Source organism: Diceros bicornis, chromosome 14 (genome assembly GCF_020826845.1).
Source record: "Diceros bicornis minor isolate mBicDic1 chromosome 14, mDicBic1.mat.cur, whole genome shotgun sequence".
Lineage (NCBI taxonomy): Eukaryota > Metazoa > Chordata > Mammalia > Perissodactyla > Rhinocerotidae > Diceros > Diceros bicornis.
The window spans coordinates 65,983,554-66,002,792 of record NC_080753.1 but is presented as its reverse complement, the minus strand read 5'-3'; the positions used below and the strand labels follow the sequence as shown (position 1 = coordinate 66,002,792).

The following is a 19,239-nucleotide window of genomic DNA, read 5'->3' as shown; positions in this document are numbered from 1 at the left end:
GGAAAAGGTTTAATTGTTAAGCAAAAGAAGTGAGTTGTAGAATAATATCCACAATATGATCCCATTTTTGTAAAATTAAATATAAATTATGTATTTTTGCATGTTCATATATAAGTGTGTAAATGCACAGATAAGGGTTTGAAAGGACTGTACCAGACTCCTGAGAATGGTAAAGAGGATGGGAGAAGAGGGTGGAAAGGATGAGTTTCACTTTTTACTCTATTTTTATTTAGTTTTTACAGTGGGAGTATCTTCATAGTATCTCTTTGAACGAAGAGGATAGGGAAAGAAAGTAAGCAGGGGGTGGCCCTACTCTCAGGGTCTGTGGTAGGGACAGGTAGCTTGCATTTGGATGTTCAGGCTTGGCCGGAATGGGCTCTGTGTTTGATAACAAAGTTGCCCATGGATTCCTGTGTGAATGTGTGACATCAGACATGCCACATCATGTCATCCATGGTCAGTGGTACAAAACATTCATCTTAGTCATCTTAATCTTCAAAGGGAGAAGATAGCCCAAGACACACCTTTCAACTGTATAGGTTTTATTTTCAGTATCAGTTATATTCTACTTCTACTTGATGATTTCGGTTAAATGAGTTTATGTCCTTTTTTAAGATTCACAGATCCCCTAGTGATACAACTTAGATCATTGGGCAGGATTTCCTGTTTGGATTGTCCATTGTATTCAGGGTGGATAATGTCAGTCATTTTATTGGCATTTACTGCTAAATGGCTGGTGAGATCCAGGACCTTTGAAAACAGATCATTGTCTGACCTGGAATGGTTTTCAGATTGACAGTTGTTTCCAGTGAACCTCAGTTGTTGTCACCTCTCTAGGAAAGTCTCTCTGATGCCGCCCAAGTCTTAGTGGCACCTGCTATACCAAAGGCTTGCAACAGCTTTCATGTGTTGAGGTAAATTTGTTTGAAGCCAACCCCAGACTTAAATAGAAATGACTCAAATAGAAATGATTATGGTAGGTATCGAAAACTGTCTAGTAATTGCTGTTTCTTGACTCAAGCTATATCTGAGTTCCTTGTGTGTGGGCAGTCGAGTGCATAAGAAGGCAGCTCCATCTGGCTGCTGACCCTTCTGTGATAAACTCACTTGCAAATGGAGTTCTAAAGCCAGAATTCCAGCATGAATGGACTGGAAGGGGCTTGAAATCGTCTAGTACTTCATTGATTCTAGAGAGGAAGTGGTGTTTTCTTCTCTACATGAGAGAGATCCATGTTGACCTTCCTTCACCTGGCTCCTCGAGTCCCCGCATTGCCCCCGTGGACCTCCTCTGTAGTGCTCATGCTTACTGACCAGCCCCTCCACACAGCTGGAGACTTTTGCCAACACTCTTCCTAGACTTGTCCTCTAAGTCAAGTCCTGGTTTCTGAAGTGATTCCTGCTGAGCATCCCTGACCCCTCTTCTCCTGACTCCCCTGCATGACCCAGTAGCGAGCCCATTGTGGTGTGGGCTTCCTAGTTTGCATCCCTCCCAGTCCTCAACGGGAATATGCCAGTGACAAGATCTGCCAGGATCTCCAAACCAAGGTCTCAGGAGAAGCACGTGGCATGTGGTCTGTCCTCTGTGCTCCAGCCAGAGCGAGAGTATGCATTGACACAGCTGAACTTGATTGCCTGTAAGTGCTGAAGCACAGGGCATCGACGGTAGAGGTTCTGTCCGTTTATACAGGATCCTCATGCCCATGGTTGGGGATTTGGGGAAGACTTTGTAAAGAGGGGTGTTGAGGCAGCCTTGTAGGATTGGTATGGTTTGGTTTAGTGGAGAGGGAGAGAGGGGATGTGTCTCGAGTAGGAGCAGCCCTTCGGGGCTGGTCAGGAGGGGGAAATAAGCCCTGGAGCCGTAGGAGATGTGTGGAGGTCGGCTGATTACAGAGTGGAGACGGTGGTCAGCATGGTGGGGTGAGGGGGGTGCCATCTTCAGTTCTCCTTTTGGCTAAATTGGGACTTATTCCTTCAGATTCAGCAAATGTTTACTGAGTACCTACCTTGTAGCAGGGATTGGGGATAAAATACAAAGAGAAGTAAGATGGGTCCCAGCATTAAGAAGAGACAGGCATGGAAATCCTTATAACAGCACAGAGCTGGGAATGCATAACGGAGGTGAGGGTCCCTGGGGCACCCAGGAGAAAATGGAAAACCCTGCCAGGTCAGCCAGGCTTCGCCAAGGAGCTGACAGTTTGATGTGGTCCTAAAGGTAACAGAGATTTGCCAGGTAGTGATGGTGAGAAGGGGCTGTTGGAGGGGGGTGGGATTCTGGGTAAGAAAGCAGCACTTGCAGGGGCAGCGGGTGTGCAAAAGTGAGGCGTGTTCTGGGACTCATGAAGGGTCTGAAGAGCAGGTCTGCAGGGTACCTAGGGTGGAGAAGCAGATTTGTTGTTCTTAGTGCTGTTGAGTTAATTCCGCCTCCTGGTGACCCTGTGTCCAGCAGAGCAGAACCCTGCCCGCCCGGTCTTTTTGCACCATCCTCTCACCTTCCGGCGCTGTATCAGACAATGCTCCGCTGCTCTTCACAGGGTTTTCATAGCCAGCTTTTTCAGAAGTGGATGGAAGTTTAGGGAAAGTTTCATTTGTCAAGCTGAGGAGTCTGAGCCTTATTTTGTGTGAAGCAGGGACTCAGCAAAGATTTATGAACAAAGTCAGGTGACCCATTCAGATTTCTTTTCCAGGATGTTGACTAGGGGATGGGGTGGAGTGAGGGAAATGGATATCAAGGAACCTGCTGGGAAGCTCTTACAGTAGTCCTGGTCATAAATGATGAGGGTTTGAACTGGGACACTGGGGAATGGGATTTTTTTCTAGAAGTGCAAGAGCCATTTCCATAAAGTGACACAGCAAGATTGAAAATCAATGGGAAAAGATTCTCCAGCAAACATGAACCCAAAGAAGGGTGGCATACCAATAATTTTACCAGACAAGTTAGAATTGAAAGCAAAAGAAAACAAAATGATTGGAGGAAGGAAGAAAACTACATAAATGAACAAAAGGAACGATCATTAAGAAGTTATATATTTATAGTTGTATATAACCATGAACTTGTAGTCACCTCATAATATAGCTTCAGAATATAGAAAGCCGTTTCTCAAGTGCAGTGAATGGGAATTGTTTACTGAGTAGATGTGAGGAGGGAAGCAGGGGAGGAGTCAGGGGCGCCTGAGGTCACAGCTTGATGGACTGAAAGGACGGCCGTGCCACCAATGGACGTGAGTGCTCCGGGAGGCAGAGATCGTGTTGAAAAGGACTGAGCTCAGTTCTGGGTGAGATGCTTGTGTGATATTCCCAAGTGGGTAGAAATATAGATTCAGGGCTCAGGAAAGAGGTCTGGGCTGGAGATGAAGATTTCAGCATCATCAGTGTAGACATGTAGCTAAGCTATTGGGGTTAAATAAAACCATTCAAGGAAATGCTGCTGCAGCATGTCTAGAAGACCAGGAGATGAACAGAGTCCTGGGAGGGTGGAAGCGTCTGGCTTTATATGATGTTCTGTTATAATGTTCAAAGCATGTGAACACATGATCCCGTCAGTCATCACACATCATGTTGTGAGGGGGATGCATCTTGATTATTATTCCTGAGGCCACACCCCTTGCTGGGTTCTAGTTAGTCTCGGCTCTTCTGAGGACAGTCCTTGGGGTTCCCTGCAAGGGCACACCAGGCCACAGAGGAGTTGAAGAGGAGGAGCTTTGGGGCAGATGTTCTGCAGTCCTTTGGCCATCAGCACTTAAAAAGAACCCTCTTGTGCATGGCTGTGTTAGGCACTGTGGACACTAGAAGGGGGAGAGTGACATAGGAGCAAATCTGGAAAGCTTTAGCAGGGAATACAGTTTTGCTAAGGAGTTTCAAAGGGAAGAGCAGCTTGGTTTGGGGAAAACAGCAAGGAGAGTATCCATGGTTCCAGATCAATGCAGCACAGCACGTGGCTGCAGACAGGCAGGAGCGCTGGGCGTCGTGGTGGTGGTGGCCAAGGACGTTTAGCTCAGGGGTGTTGCATGGGTTGCAGGCTCCTTGGGTGAAGGGCCTTCAAGTCTGCAATCAGAAGTTTGAATGAGAAGATAAGGGTGGGTGGTTGGTTAAGGCCCAAAGCAGAGTTCAGCAGTTCTGTGGGCACCATCGTCATTTTTAGCCATAAGGAAAATAATGATTTAAATGTAGCCTGGTTAACTGAAGACTGGTTTAAGCAAATTTACCATTTTCAGGTGCTCCTAATAATTCATTGCCTGGTAGATGCAACAGCTGGACCTTGTGCCTGCCACACCTGCAAGGGAAGTGATCCAGCCTGACTTCAGAAGCCTGAGAGTGAAGCAGTGGCAGCCAGCGTGTGCTGTCACCTCGGTGCAGGCTAAGGGGGCAGGTCGTGGCCATACTGCCTTTGGAAGTGCTTCCCTGCCTGTGGTCCGACTCCCAGGATGTTTGGAGACCTTTGCAGGGAGCGGGGCAGACACTGGTGTCAAACCTGGGTTTGAGTTGAGAAATTGTTTCTCTCCTTTCATTTACCCCTGCAACTAGTAAGGATGTTAAGTTTCAACATTCATTACTGAGCAGGGGCATCTTCAGCTAGCGCATGCCCTTTTTTCTAATGGGAAAACAGAGGAAATGCACGGTAAAAGTTCAGGCTAACCAAGCCATAGCTGCTTACGGCACTGCGTGAAGGAGAGGAAGTCAACGCGTCTGAAATCTGAGTTAGAGCCTCCTTCTCTTGAGGGCCAACCCGGGACATGCTTATTGCTTCTCAGATTTTTCCCCAACTGAAGGGAGATAATGGGGATCCATAGGCTCCTTCAGCGAGAACCACAGCCAGCTGCCAGAGAAAGGAGAGGACGTGTGGGAAAGCTGCCATCAGGCTGTCCCTTTATCGAGTGGCTGCAAAGGGACAGCTTCTCTGATGCTGTGTGATCGTGGCGGGAGGCATCACGGACATACAGAGCTGAGCCCAGAGCTTGGCTTGAGTTCTGGTCTTGAAAACTCTTCCTAAGCAGAGTAGTTTCGTGATCGTTACAGAGTACACTGGCCTTTAGAATAGGTGGGCCTCGTGACGGTAGAACTGGTCTAACTTGAATTTACCTATTTAATGAAATACCTCGTCAAAGATACCAGCCCCACAGCATCCAAGCGGAAGGCACCTCCAAGTCTACTCAAAATGATTGTTCATTTAAACTGCATTATAGAACACCCTGACTCTATGCCTTAAAGAAAAAGTCTCTCATAGCTAACAAAGTAAGAATAACATTTTCAAGTGTTTTTTTTTTTATTTATTTAATGTTCCTTTAAACTGAGCCTTCCCGCCTTTTCTGATGGAAACGTCTCTTGTTGCTACTCTTGTGTTTGCAGTGGTTGAATGGTTTCAACCAGTCATCTCCAGGTCCTGCTGACCTCAGTGAGGGACCTCTGGCCTCCTTGGTGGCCAGTGCTCTTGCTCTCCTTGTGAGTCCCTGCAGAGGCTCTAACGAAGGTGGCCTGGGACTTCCTTCTATGCCCAGTGCAAGAGGATGCAGTTGTCAAAATAAAAATAGCCCATCAGATTGCTTTCAATGGCAGCCTGGGGGAGGGAGGATTTGGTGAAGTGCTGCCCCTTCGAAGGAAGGCCCTGGAAGCCTGACCTCCAGTCCTTAGAACAGAGCAAGGAAAATGCCCCCCTTGTCGTGTTTGGGAAATAGGACACCCCACACCTGCTGTACGTGGATGTACCATGAAACATAGAAATTTAGTGCCGTCTCTAATAATCCACATTTACCTGAACGGTAGAGGGACGCTCTTGCTTGTATTTGGGAGAAACGGAGAGTGACTGTTCTCTGCTTTATTTCTCTCCACCCTCTGAGCCCACAGTGCTTTCTCACTGCTCTGAGCTCCGTGGCCCTTCTTGTGTGGCCCATGCACTGGCCTTCAACACATCCAGCCGTTGCATGTTGTAAGCCTGAGCCCTCCCTACCGGGGACTGGCCAGCTCTCCAGCGCAGGGGCTGTTCTGGGCCAGTGTTTGCTTCATTCTCAAAACAAACCATTTCTAGAGTCCGATCGCACATGGAGGAGGTGAGGTTAGGCCCAAGGGATCATGAATGCTATTGAGAACAAGCTTCTTAAGTGCTGAGGATTGTGTCCAAGCCTGAAGACAAGTGGCAGTCTACAGTCGATAACTTATCCTGCACTAGTTTTATCATCTGTCGTTAAGTGGAGGAGTCTGAGAACTCATTTGTTTAGTAATCTGCAGAAGAGGCCGCCAGTAATGTTCTAACCAATGCTGTGTTCCTCCCTGAGGAGACAGCTGTAGTTAAGAAGGGAAACAGTCCCCCTCTTGCCGGGAAGGTGAGGACAGCTTAGGCAGGTGTGCTTGTGCAGGTTGGTAGGCATGCTGAGTGGGGAGCATGGCTCTCTCCAGTAGTGGCTCCACTGGAGGCATCTGCTGTCAGCATTCTGCAGCCTGGCCTATTGACACCATATTTGCTGGTGACTGAGGACTGCCATTGAGGTAGATGACAAACCTGCCTTCCATCGTTTATTGAGCACCTACCAGCTGCACTTGCTGTGTTTCACATATTGCATCTAATTTCCTTATTTTAAAAGTCCTGCATTAGAGGGAAATTCCTCTGTCCCTCTCTCTTGAAGAGTAAGGAAAAGAACTGAGCACAACTAATGACTAAGGGTGCTGTAATTCTAAGAAGGTGGTGTCCTGTATTAGATGTCATTTAAATGTAGAAGAAAAATGTGATACACAAAATGAACTCCAAATCATCAAAATGACTGGGAAACGTCACTGTCTAGACCAGAGCGTGGCACACGTTTTCTGTCAAGGGCCAGATAATAAATACTTTGGGCTTTGCGGGCCTTGAGGTTTCTGTGGCAGTACTGTACTCTCCCTTGTAGCGTGAAAGGAGCTGTGGACAGTACGTAGATGAACAGGTGTGGCTGCATGCCATCTCCGGTCTTCATGGCCAGGTGGCAGGGAAGATAACTGGGATGGACCGGTTATCTGGTCCATATAACTGGGATGGACCAGCATCTTCTAGGAGCCTGTGTTGGATCTAAAGCTCAGGGCCATTTAGTCCCCAATTTAATGCAGTCCTGAAAATTTCTGAGCATTTTTCCTGCCTTCACCTCCATTATAATTTTCCATTGTCAGTGAGACTGACAACATCCTGCTGAGACCATTTAGAGAGTGTAGTACAACCAAGATGGAGGCCTAGCCTTTAAGACTGCTCGTACCTGGCCTGCCTGCACTGGACTGTGACTTTGGAGCCAACTGCAGGTGCCTCTGGCCAGCCTGGGGACAGTGCTCTCAGGGCCCATTGGATTGGTGGCCATATATGTAAAATTCTGAAAGTGGATCTCCCTTCCCATGCATTCCTTCCTTCACTTAGCAACCATTTATTGATGGTCTTGGAAGAGAAAGGTACCTAAGACAGGACCTGGGCATAGAAAGAATTTGGGGTCTGATGAGAGAGACTGGCCACCACAAGCTATGGTAGCCCTTGTGCTGGGGCCCTGGGGCCTGCATGCCGGCTTGTTGTGTGTGGTGGGGCATTTAAAATGGAGCTGGGGTCAGCCTAAGGAGAGGGAGATGAGGTCAGGGAAGGCTCTGTCCAGAGGGCTGGTGGGTTCCATTGGGGAGCTTCCACTGAGGAAATGCCCTTGGGAGGAGTGCTGAGGAGAAGGGTATTCCAGAGAGAAGAACCCACAGGAACCATGGGGATGGGTGGGCAGGACCGTCCCGGACATTTGGGGAGACTCACAAGCAGCCCAGGGTGCGGGGTTTGGTAAGCTGGGGGACGTGATGTTAGGAGGTAGGTTGTGGACTTTGAAGTGAAGGACTTTGAAGAGGGTCTTCTTTACTTTGCAGACAAGAAAGAGCCACTGAATATTTTTTAGCAGCTGAGATACATGATCAGATAAAAATTTATCTTTCTATCTTTTACAAGTGGTATCTATAGCATGCTCCTGAAGCATCTGCTGATTTCTAAGCATGAGTTTTCATTCATGATAATTTTTTGATACGGTTGTTTAGCATTAACATTTATTGAGTAATGCTGTGGAATTACTTAGTTTGGAGAGGTTGCTGAAACTGGCCCTGTTTTCCTGAGTCACATTGGGTGCGTCAGCAAGTCCTCAGAGAGAACCGAAATCACAGAAGAGGGCTTTCGGGGGTGGGCTGGAGCTGGCGTGAATCTCCCTCTCTGCCTTCCCATAACCTACCCATGTTGGCTCAGGGAAATCCGATGTGCTGACTATGCCCACTTTAGCCTTTCGTTGAAATGGCTTGAGCAAAAATAAGCATTGGGTCCTCATCTGTTGATCTGACAAGTCAAATGTATGTCATTTTTTGACTAACCTGAAAGAAGCCAACAGGTGTTGGAGGTTTCTCATTTGCATTTTTTCTCACAAAATCAAACCAAGGGCTAAATCTTGTCTCTCCACTCCGACCTTCCCACCCCTCCCCACCCCATCAAGTACCACAGAGTTCTTGGAAGTTGTTATTTGTAGTCGTGTTTCCTAAATTTAGCTGTTGCAGGAAGAATCAGTGGCAAATGGGTACCTGAAGAAAATACATTTTCAGTTAGAACCTAGACTTAAAACGTGTATTGTATAGCACGACTAAAGGACTGTACTTATCTTCTGTGGAGATTTTCCACAGTCATTTCTGAGATTTTTGTTATGGTACAAACCATTAAAAAGAGAGATGGCCAAGAATGTCACCCCTGGACCTCGTCTGTTTCGTTTTTTATGCTGACTTCCAGTTCTTAGTCCACAGGCATACGTCACATCTGTTTTCCAGATGTGATCTTTCTATGGATATAATTTTTTATTCTACTTCTTTCCTTTAAAATGTTATTGGCTGTCTGAAAATTCTTAAATTGAGGAGAAATAATAATCAAAATGCATGTGCCGGGTACTGGGTTTGGCTTCCACATGCATAAACTAGGTAGAAATCTTCACGTGCTTTCTCTGGAGCGAGACACTGTGGGAAGAGGGGCTTTGTAAAGGAGACTAAGACTGTCAACTAGTGTGTGCATCCGAATGCAATTTCAAGTCAGTGATGGCTGTCTCTTGGGTCTGTGACTTTCAAGAGTTCCGCCAGGCTAATTTTTTCAGAGTTTACCTACCTTTAGGTTTATATAAAAGGGCAGAAGTAGTGAAATTCATAGAGACAGAAAGTAGAATAGGGGTTACCAGGGGCTGGGGGAGGGACATGGGAAATAGGTGTTTAATGGGGATATGGTTTCCATTTGGGAGGATGAAAAAGTTCTGGAGGTGGATGGTGGTGATGTAGATTTGAGTATACTTAATGCCACTGAACGGTATACTTAAAAAATGGTTTAAATGGTAAATTTTATGTTATGTACATTTTACCACAATGAAAACAAAGTACAGAGAGTGGTCATCTCTAGGAGAGAGACTCTGGTTTTTTAGTAGTGTATAAGCTAGTTTTGCTTCTGATCACGTATGGGACAGTCTGAATTTACATGTTTTTAAATTTTATGTTTCTTTTTTGACTCAGATTTTTTGAGAATATGGTGAAATTAGCTCTTAGTATGGTCCCTAGCTTATTTTGCTTAATGTGTTAATGGGTATTAGATGATCAATATTAATAAAGAGTTCTGTGTGTGGGAACTGCAAAGTCCACTTCAGGATGCCACCCTGATTCCTCGTAAACATGATTTTGTCAAATTAAAAATATCATCTTCAGGAGGACCCCTCCTTTGTACACCCTTATTGCTACTGGTACTAGATGGAATGAGATGAAAAACCAAGGTTTCTAATCATATTGTTTTTATTAGCAGCTAAAATAACTTGTCCATTGCATTCTGATTTTGGCCCCTTAGCGAACTCCCTCTCCTTCTATTTATGTTTTCTCTTAGGTTTTGCATAGGTCCTTGCAGAGAATATGGTGATATTCTATAACTGGTTTTCGGTAGCTTTCCTGGGTGAAAGAGAAAGATTCTGAAGTGCTCGATCTTTTGAAAAGTAGAATGTCAACTAGGTTCTTCAGAAGACTCTTACTTACAATGTTTCAGAAAGAAAAGAGCAGTGAATTTTAGAAATTGTACTTGAAACAAGCGAGAGTTTGATCTCTTTACTAGTCCTGAAATCAGAATCTTGGGTCTGCTTTTCAAGCACTTGTGTACGTATCGTTTTAAGTGTAATCTTTAGTTTCAGGCCAAAAGAAAGCCAACAACCTTACTTTTAGTGGTTACTCTGCTTGTTGAAACAGAAAACTGAAAAGTATTAGAACTTTTGAGAATATGGACTTAGAAAGCTTTAACCTTTTGTTCAAGAAGAGCCTCTGGAATACTTTCTAAACTTTCTTATCAGCCAAGTGATGTCTATTGTTTCTTTCAAAACCTAACACGAAAACTTCATCCAAAAAGCTTTCCCTGGCAGATCCCACCTCTTACTTCATTTCCTATATTTTCCTCATTTTTTCCCACATTATGTCATACTAATTGATGTGTCACTTGGTATTATGAATATTCAGTGTGTATGTGGTCAGTGTATGAATGAGGCTTTTCTTAATTCTTTGCCCTGTTTCTCCCTCTGGTCCCCATCTTATCAGGATTGGTGCATTCTCAGGACGTGTTAGGCCATTCAGAATGCCATGTGATCCGAAGAAATTGGCTGTTCTTTCTCTCTCTCTCTCAGAAATCATAACAATCTCAACACACAGCCCGAGCCCCGTGCCCTGAACGGAGCTCGTCTTGATCCTTCAGTGCGTTCCTGGGCCAGCTCTCTAAACTGAGTGTCTGTGACTATATGTTTATTAGCTCCGTAAAAGTTTAATGTTTATTGGCTTTCCACCAATCATCTTTTTGAAACATCATGGAAAGTACTGAATTTTTATTTATTTGGTCAGAATTTTATTTCAAAGAAGAAGATAAGCAATTTTAGTTTTATGGGTTTTTTATTATTAGAGGTGATACAAAGGAGTAAATACCGCATAGCAAATGCTATACGAATGGAAACATTGCTGCTATTTTTATTACTTACTAATTTTTCAGATTGTTCTAGAATTAGATGTTCTTATTTTTTTTTTTACTTTGCTGTACTTTCCATAATTTAGCTAAATACATCCTGTCTCATATCTGTATCTCTGTGAACTTCAGCGCTGGAGAATGGTTCTTTGTTTAGGTCCAATTAGATGAAAAATCTACTCCACATCACATTAAAACATTTGCAGAACCCATTTCATTAATACTAGGATAATTTTAAGCCCTCACAGCTCTCCTGTAGCAGTGAGGTCCTTCATGCTGCCCACACTCTTGCTGCTTTCTGAATTAGTAATTAACTGCCATGAGTTGTACACATGTGCAGGCATCTGAAGCCTTTTTTCAGGTAGCTCAGGTTCTGCAGTCTGTGGCCTCCAAGAGAGAGACTTTTCATGCTTTGTTAATGACTAAGCCAAGATAAATAGATGTTCTTGGGCGGCGAGTAGCTGAACCTTTTTGACAGTTTTGACTCCTTTCTTTACTGCATTTGCATAGTTTGTTCCCTTCTTATTGTAGATCACGGTGAGCTGCTTCTTAGCCACGTCCCGAGTGGGACGGGCGAGAGGCTGGTATCTGGAGCATGTGCAGCGGGCCCCTCGCACAGTGCGGCTGCAAGTCCAGCTCTCTTGTTTCCAAGGTCGCTGGAAAGGTCGTTTCCAAGGTCAAGATTTTTGTTCCCTGGTACTGTTCATACAATGTGACCTTCATGTTTCTTGGTTTTCACCTTGTTCTCATCATTCGCAGACATTTAGTAAGTGCCCACTATGCCGGGCGTTCTTCTGGGAGAGGTTATTGTCATCCTTATTCTATCCTGGAGAGGACATGATCTTATCTTATGTTTTGTGTTTTCTCTGTCCTGCATTAACAGTAGGGGATCCCCAAACTTGTGGTTGGGAGCTGCTTTGTTCCTCCTTAGGAGCTCCACAGATGGGAAGCTGTAGCTGCCACACGCCCATCCCAGCTAGTGAGGGTGGGGGCCCAGCATGGCTGAAAGTTGCCTTCTCGTCCTCTGTGGGCACGAGGGAGGGATACCCTTTGCCGTCTTCCTGCAGTTGGCTCCTGCCTGGTGGGGCTGGCCTCTTTCCTTTTGTGCCTCAGTTACCACAGCAGAGATGCAGCCCCATTTGGGGAATGCCGAAAGGAAGCACAGTGCCTTCCACCCACATCGCTGCTGGCATTTATGGCGAACGCTCTCAATAAGCTGAGGGTTAGTTAGCCTCTCCTTCTGGTTATTCTCTTCTTTCCTTCATTTTTTTTTTTTCCCTCCCAGCATATGGGCTGGGCTGATTTTAGATTCTGCTAGAATTCAGTGGCTGTCAGACAGCATGTATGACAGGCAGGCATCTTCATCCTGTTAGGGGGGACCCCCTCAGTGTCCTTGTTAATTGAAGTTGCCCAGACTGACCATCACAATGGAAGGGAAGGTGGAAACCTGAGAATTCTCCCCGTCCCTCTGGAAGCACTGGTCTGAAAGAGGTTGGAGGAAGTGTGTGGGAGAAAGGATTTTCTCAAACTTCTGGGCCTGATCCATGGCCAAATCTCACTGAAGAGTAAAAGGAAAAAAGTGACTGAGTCATGGCGGATGTATGACATGATCAGTGTATGTATCTACACCAACAAGCTGGTTTGGCCTCGATGGAGGGAAGGAGTGAAATGACTTTTTTGACAGTATCGTTTCCTTTTCCATTTTCTATCCCTTTAAATCACTACTGTAATACCTCTTTGGGTTTGGAGGTGCTTTAGAACTTCAGACAACTGCTTTATTATTTCCAGCAGAGCACAGCACCCAGAGTCCAGGAAAAATGAGGACAGACACAGAAGGAAGCAATTGGGGATGATGAAGTGAAACTTGAATGAGGGAGAATCTGCTGTTTCACTTTCTTCTTCTGGTAGCTGATCCCTAAGTTTTGCCCTTGGCATGTTAAAGCCCCTTTGGTCTCATGTGATGCATTCTCATCTGGATAAGCAGAGGTAAAACTCATCTTCTTCAAGACCCAAAGGAGCCTTTGTTGGAAGATGTAATGATAGACTCAAAGCCAAAAAAGATATATAGGAATTAAGCAGGAAAAATGTTGTTTTCTGACCTCTCATAATAGTGGGAGACAGGAAGAGGAATTGTATCACTCAGGTCTTAGTTGCAGACAGCAGATTCCACCCCGAGCCCATTTCACCGGGAAGGGGTTTGATAAGAGAGATTTGAGAGCTTATGGTCTCCTCAGAATAGCTAGAGAAACAGCTGAAGTTCCAGGAACAACACCCAAACCACATCACACAACTGGCCCAGTGAGATCTGCTGCCACATCTGTCCCCAGCACCACCTGCACCTGCCAAACAGGTGCTCTTTACCCATCTGCCTCTTCCCATGTCCTCTTTCCAAATCCACCTCGTGTAGGTGTGTCAGATGATGAAACCAGGTCCTGAGCCCACACCCTAGTAGCAAAGGAGGTTGAGAAATGTAGTTCCTATGGATTCTGTACTGGAAAAGTGGGATTCACAATGTGGGAAAGTATCAAAATGTGGCGGTGTGGAAGGGTTTAGGGCAGCCACAAATTCAGATGCTCCTTACAAGACTACCTTAGAAAATACAGCACACAAGTTCCTGATGATATGAGTTAACAGTAAAATTGTAATCATCAACTGCAAAAAATTTTCAAATAATTCTGGAAGACAAGTTATTTTGTGACTTTATCGGCTGCGGGACTTGTGGTTGTCTTATCGCGATTCTACATATTTCTCCTTCATTTACTCTCTTACGTTGGTTATTTTTTTAGTTTCTGACGTGTTCCTCTGCTTACTATCCATGACATGGTAGCAAGATTCTATGAGATTAGGCTATCAAGAGAGGAAGGGTTTAAAAATGGTTCATCTAAGTCTTCATGAAGTCATATTCTTTTGCAGAGGTCACTGAGATTTCTAGATTTTGTGTTTTTACTTGACATTGAAGACCTTTTGAACTATACTTTAAATCCCACTGAGGAAGGAACAACCAGGTTTTGTTTCATTAAAACTCAAAATTTAGTATGATTTTTTGTAGCATGAATTTACATAAACATTTTTTATAGAGAACTATGTGAAGTTGATTTTTTTTCAAATCAGACCATTCTTTTTAAACAAGGTATTAGTTTGGTACACAAACTTTCACTCTTCTGAAGAGCAAGCAAAATAAATCCAATTGTTTTTCTCATTTGGAAAGCTCCTACCAGCACATCAGTGAAATTATAACTCTCTCATACTAAAATTTGACATAGAAAACTGTAACATAACGTTATAACTTTTAATTATTGTGTTAAGGTTTTTACTAACAGTGCTTCCTTTTTGACTGTTCAGGATCCTAAATGAAATAGATAAAAAATGTGGAATCTGTGAACAACCCTCTGAGATGATAGTTCTGAAATTTGTTGACACTTAACTGGAAAAGGCTCAATTATTTCACTTTGTTGATGCGCCCTGTCTAACCTACAAGCTGTTTGCAAACTAGAGCATGAATATTTGTACGCATGGTCACGGAAAATAACCAGGAACCTTAATTAAAGAGTTTTTCTGCAGTTCCTTGGCAACAAAAGATGAGTGAAAAACTTCTCCTTTTTATTTTATATTTTTTGACCTGAGTAAATAGTTCCTTTTAATATTTTCCTCCACTGAGTGTCATCTTTTTATTTTATTTTATTTTTTATCATTCTACAGGGGGTTAAATACCTGTGCATTCCAGCCGCGGATTCACCATCTCAAAACCTGTAAGTTGGTTTTTTTCCTATAATATTGGGAGATATTAAAAATGAATAAAGGACTCTAAAGTCAAATGAGTAAAGGACTGTGAAGTCTCTGGAGCTGATGGGACCCTTGCTGCCACACAAAGCCGCTGCCCTGCATCGCCGTGAGGCCACGGCAGTCTGCGCGACCGTGTGGGCAGTCCCATAGCTGGAGGCACGCTGCTTGTTTGCCAGTCCTCCCGCTGTGCAGCACTGGCTAGTGGGGTGTCTATATGAAGAGTCTAATTTTTAAAAAGGACACCTCAAACCAAACCTATAGCATGTTCATCCTTTCTCTAGAGCTTCTTTAAAGCCTTAAAGAAGCTGTTGGGTTTTGTCTAAAGCAGCACGGTCGAATAGATATAGAACATGAGCCACAAATGCAAGCCACGCATGTAATTTTAAATGTTCTAGGAGCCACATTAAAACAAGTAGAAATGAAACAGGTGACAATAATTTTAATAATATGCTTTATTTAACTCGATATATCCAAAATATTACCATTTCAGCATATGCTCAACATAAAAAGAAAATTGAGATATTTAACGTGCATTTTTTCATCCTAAGTCTTCAAAATCTGGTTTGAGTTTTTACACTTACAGCGGTTTGGACCAGCTTCATTTCAAGTGCTCAACAGCTACAAGTGGCTAGTGGCCACCAAATGGGACAGTGTGCTTCTGCAGCCTCTCTGAGTTGAGTGAATAGGCCTTTCAGTTTAGGAAAGTGCAGTCCTCTATTTCCTCACAGCAGAATACATCTTTGATGCCATTTGAACTCTGTTTGTCCCTATAAAGAGAAATTCATAATTGCTCTTCTTTCCAGATGACAGCAGTTGTGTGGAGACTCATGGGACTGGGCTTTGGCAAAATGGGGGGCAGGGCTCTGGGGACTTTTACGGCTTTAACATTCACACTCTCTCATGTTCAGAAGTGACCCAGAAAGACTGTGACGTGGACTAAAGTGTTACTGAGGCATGGATTTGAACCTCACAGGCTGGGAGGCTGGGGTGGAAGAAGTCCTTAGCCATTCGGCGCATCCAGTGAACCCCAGCTCTGCTTCTCAGGCTGGCCTTGTGCTAGGTGTTGGAGGTCAGACACAACGACCCTCCTAGAGTTATATGTTACCGCATTTCATCAGGAAGGTTATAGGCTTTGGTGGTGTTTGCGAATTGGGGAGTCCACAGGCTTGTGAGGATTCATCCTTCATGATTCTCAAGCTCTCTTGCCTACAAATCCTACAAATCAGAAGTACAGACCACACAGTCTTCTGTCTGATACCCCAAGTGTTCAGCCTCTCCGAAAGCTGTTGAATACCGGAACATCAGCCAACCTTGACTTTTCGCTGCTGGAGGGCAGAGGAATCACAGGTTATGCAATGATTTTGTGAGATCTCCCTGTTAGAAAAAAATGAGACTACAGTCAGATGGATTGATGTGGGGCAGAGTGGGGGTAGAGCAGGGGCCAGGAGTGTAGACTTAGACCAGGACAGGGAGGAGTGGGTTGGGAGGGGGCAAATAATTCTGCCAAGGACTGTGTTCCCACACCAGTTCTCCATATCTCACAGAAAAAGTCCGTTTTTAAGATTGAGGGTGGTGGAGGAGAGATTTTACTAGGATCACTAGGAAAACAGTAGTAGCCTGGGTCTGGAAGGAGGAGGAGAAGCACTAGAGAACTTCCTTGGTTACTAGTCGTGTCAAGAAACAGAAGTGGTTGGAAGGGCATGTGTGTACGGAAGGAAGTGAGCCACTGCCTTTCTCTGAAGACCATAGCAATCTTCTGCCTGTGTTTTGGTGGCTATTTTTAGAATGGTTGCTTTGCTCTTATCTCAAACTGAGATTCTAACATACCGTTGAACTTGTCAATACCTGATTGGCAATATGACTCTTTGGAAGAATCAGATTGTAGCACATTCTGGGCATTTGTTGTCAGGGTGAATGGCCACGTGTCCTTGAGCTGCCTGCGGGACTTTTCAGCTTTCATTCAGCCAAGCACTGTGCTTGATGTGCAGGACAGCAACCCTGATTTACCGAGTGAGGATGAGTGTTGAGCAGTCTTGCACTAAATAGACAAAAAGGAAGTCGACCTAGACGTTAGATATCTTCGATTTAAAACCAGTTCCATCTACCTTGGGCAAGTCATTTTAACCCATCTGAACTTCAATTGTCTCTTCTGAAAAATGCCTGCCTTCAGGATTTTTGGGGATGAGATCACGTAGGTGGAAGTGTTCACTGTGAACTCACGCACTTTTGAAAATCCAAGTATATTTTACTGTACTCAAAGTATATTAATGTATTTTGAGTTAGAGAAAAGATAGTTGAAATAAGAAGTTTTGGTGCCCAGGAGGCCCACTTCAGTTACTTCGAAGATGTGCTTACGTGGAGAGACCAGGGTGACTGAGAATACAGCAGCTGCTTCTCTGTGTTCGTGTCTCGTGGGTCAATTCAAATCTTCTGGCAAAACCAGCCCAAACATAGTCACCTTGGGGCCAGAGGACCAGCCCTTAAGATTTGAATTAGTTCTCCCCTGTCCCAAATATGTACAGAGATGTGTGGTTTGCCTTTTAACCCTTTCTTTGTGTCTGGATGAAAGTAGGGGGTGGGTACCATGTTTCAATAGATAGTTAACACAGTATCCGTGTTTGGGGCAAATGACAGAAAGAACTTTCAGAGAATGACAGAAAGAACATTGCTGCTATTTTGAGTGAAGTCCTACAACAGTATGACCTCTGTTTCAGTTGGAAAAGGAAGTCAAGACCATAATTCATCAAAAAGCAGAGAAGTCATGTTCATAGGCACTGGTATGATTCTTGGGGGAAACTTATTTTTAATCCATCAGTCATAGCAAAGTTTACGCATGAGTAAGGCTCCGGGCACGTAAATGTCCGTTATTCTAGCAGTATCTCCTGCTCTGCTGACATTCTGTGGAGATTGTGGAGTTAAGTTTGGAATCCAGGTGTACTTCGTATGCTGAGAAAGGGCCTGTGAAATAGCTTGACTTTCTCTTCACCTGTTACAAGGTGTTGCATTGGAAGGCATAACATGCCTTTTAAGGTGAGCATGCTTCGTAATATAATCAGACTATTGACGTTGGCAGGCGGCACACTTGACTGTTTTTATGACCTGCCTCACTTCAGGTAGCCTGTACTTGTTACTCACCAAACATCAGGAGCGTATGAAGGCTGACAGCGAACCTTCGCTTTCTGTATCATCAACCAATATAGATGGTCAGGAGACAAGCATTCTTAGTGCTCTGGTTAACAAAGCAAGAGAAATCATGTCTGTCACTTGGAAAATGTGCTCTAGGTAACCCAACAATTAAAACTAGTAGTTCTTTAGTCCAGCCGCTTTTAATTCCTGATGCCTGAGAGTTCCTGTATTTCATGACGAAATAAATTCTAGAAAACTATATTGCTTCTTGTTTTAAACTTAGTTACATATTTTTAAAATTATTTCCAATTTTGGGTATAATTTAAGGTTTTATATCCTAAATCTTTCCCAACAAATCCCTATACCAATGGGAATTCTTCTTGCTAATTATGCTTAGTAAGAGGTTTGTGACCTTTTGAGACTAACTGCTTTCACGTGGCATTCGGTTGCTGCTAACTGCCCAGGAAGGTCAGTTTTCTGTCTTGGCCTTAATCCTCACAAACCCTCCTTCTGACCTTCCAGAAATTTAAAATGCAGGAACCTGGGTGAGATAACATTAGTACCTTAAGATTTTAGCTCAGTTCCCCCAACCACCTTGCCTTGCAGTGTCAGGAAATATGAAAGTTCAAGTTCTCAGAGTCATAATAACCCCACAGACCCAGGCTGGTTTGTTTTGCATGATTTCTCACAATTAGAGGCATCCTAGGGTTTGTATCAAATGCACACACTGCATGTTCCCTGCGTGGCTAATGTGGGGCGGGGTAGTGAATGAGGGCTTTTGGAAATACTTGCTTTTGCTTTCTCTCTGTGCTTTCTTAGGCAAGTCATTTCTCTCATCTGTAAAATACCTATCTCACACCATTTTTATAGTGAGATAAGTAAAAGTGTTTTTTATGAACACTAAGCATTTCCAAAAATAAGATTATACTTTCTGTGTGCACTCTGTAAGGAGTATTAATGTATTTTGAGAGTAAATGGTTGGATGTATAGTAGCTTACTTTATTCACTCATCTGAATATTTATTAAATTGGTATTTTGTGTTTAGACATTGTTAAGGGAATAATTCTCTCTCTCTGTCTTCTCCTCCTGTCACGTCCAGGAGAGTCTGGTCTGTGCTGTGGAGTTGGCAGCATTGCATCGGTACAGTGGAGCCTGTGTGACCTTCAGTGGTTTGAGAATCGAGCAGATCTCTAAATTTCTTGAGGTTTTTGTGGGGAGAAGAGGCATTAGCAATACAGAGAGTATTAAATACAGTATTTAATACTGATATTAAAATATCAGTGAAACTTCCTCGTCTTCATCTACCTTGCTGTCTTTGTGTGTGTTCTTTAGTGTAGCTGATGTCTTCTGTGCTTCTT

General features: G+C 43.9%; 1 protein-coding gene across 4 annotated transcripts in view; it reads left to right on the top strand.

Annotated features, from left to right (window-relative positions):
* DUSP22 (dual specificity phosphatase 22) overlaps positions 1-19,239 on the top strand; it is a 57,309-nt gene that overhangs the window by 27,922 nt on the left and 10,148 nt on the right. For 3 of the 4 annotated variants that reach the window (XM_058555409.1, XM_058555407.1, XM_058555408.1), the window contains exon 4: positions 14,672-14,721. In XM_058555409.1, the coding sequence (XP_058411392.1) occupies positions 14,672-14,721 (50 nt within the window). Of the gene's footprint in view, positions 1-14,671; positions 14,722-15,982; positions 16,103-19,239 lie in introns of those variants that run through there. The other variant, XM_058555410.1, reaches the window with a different exon arrangement.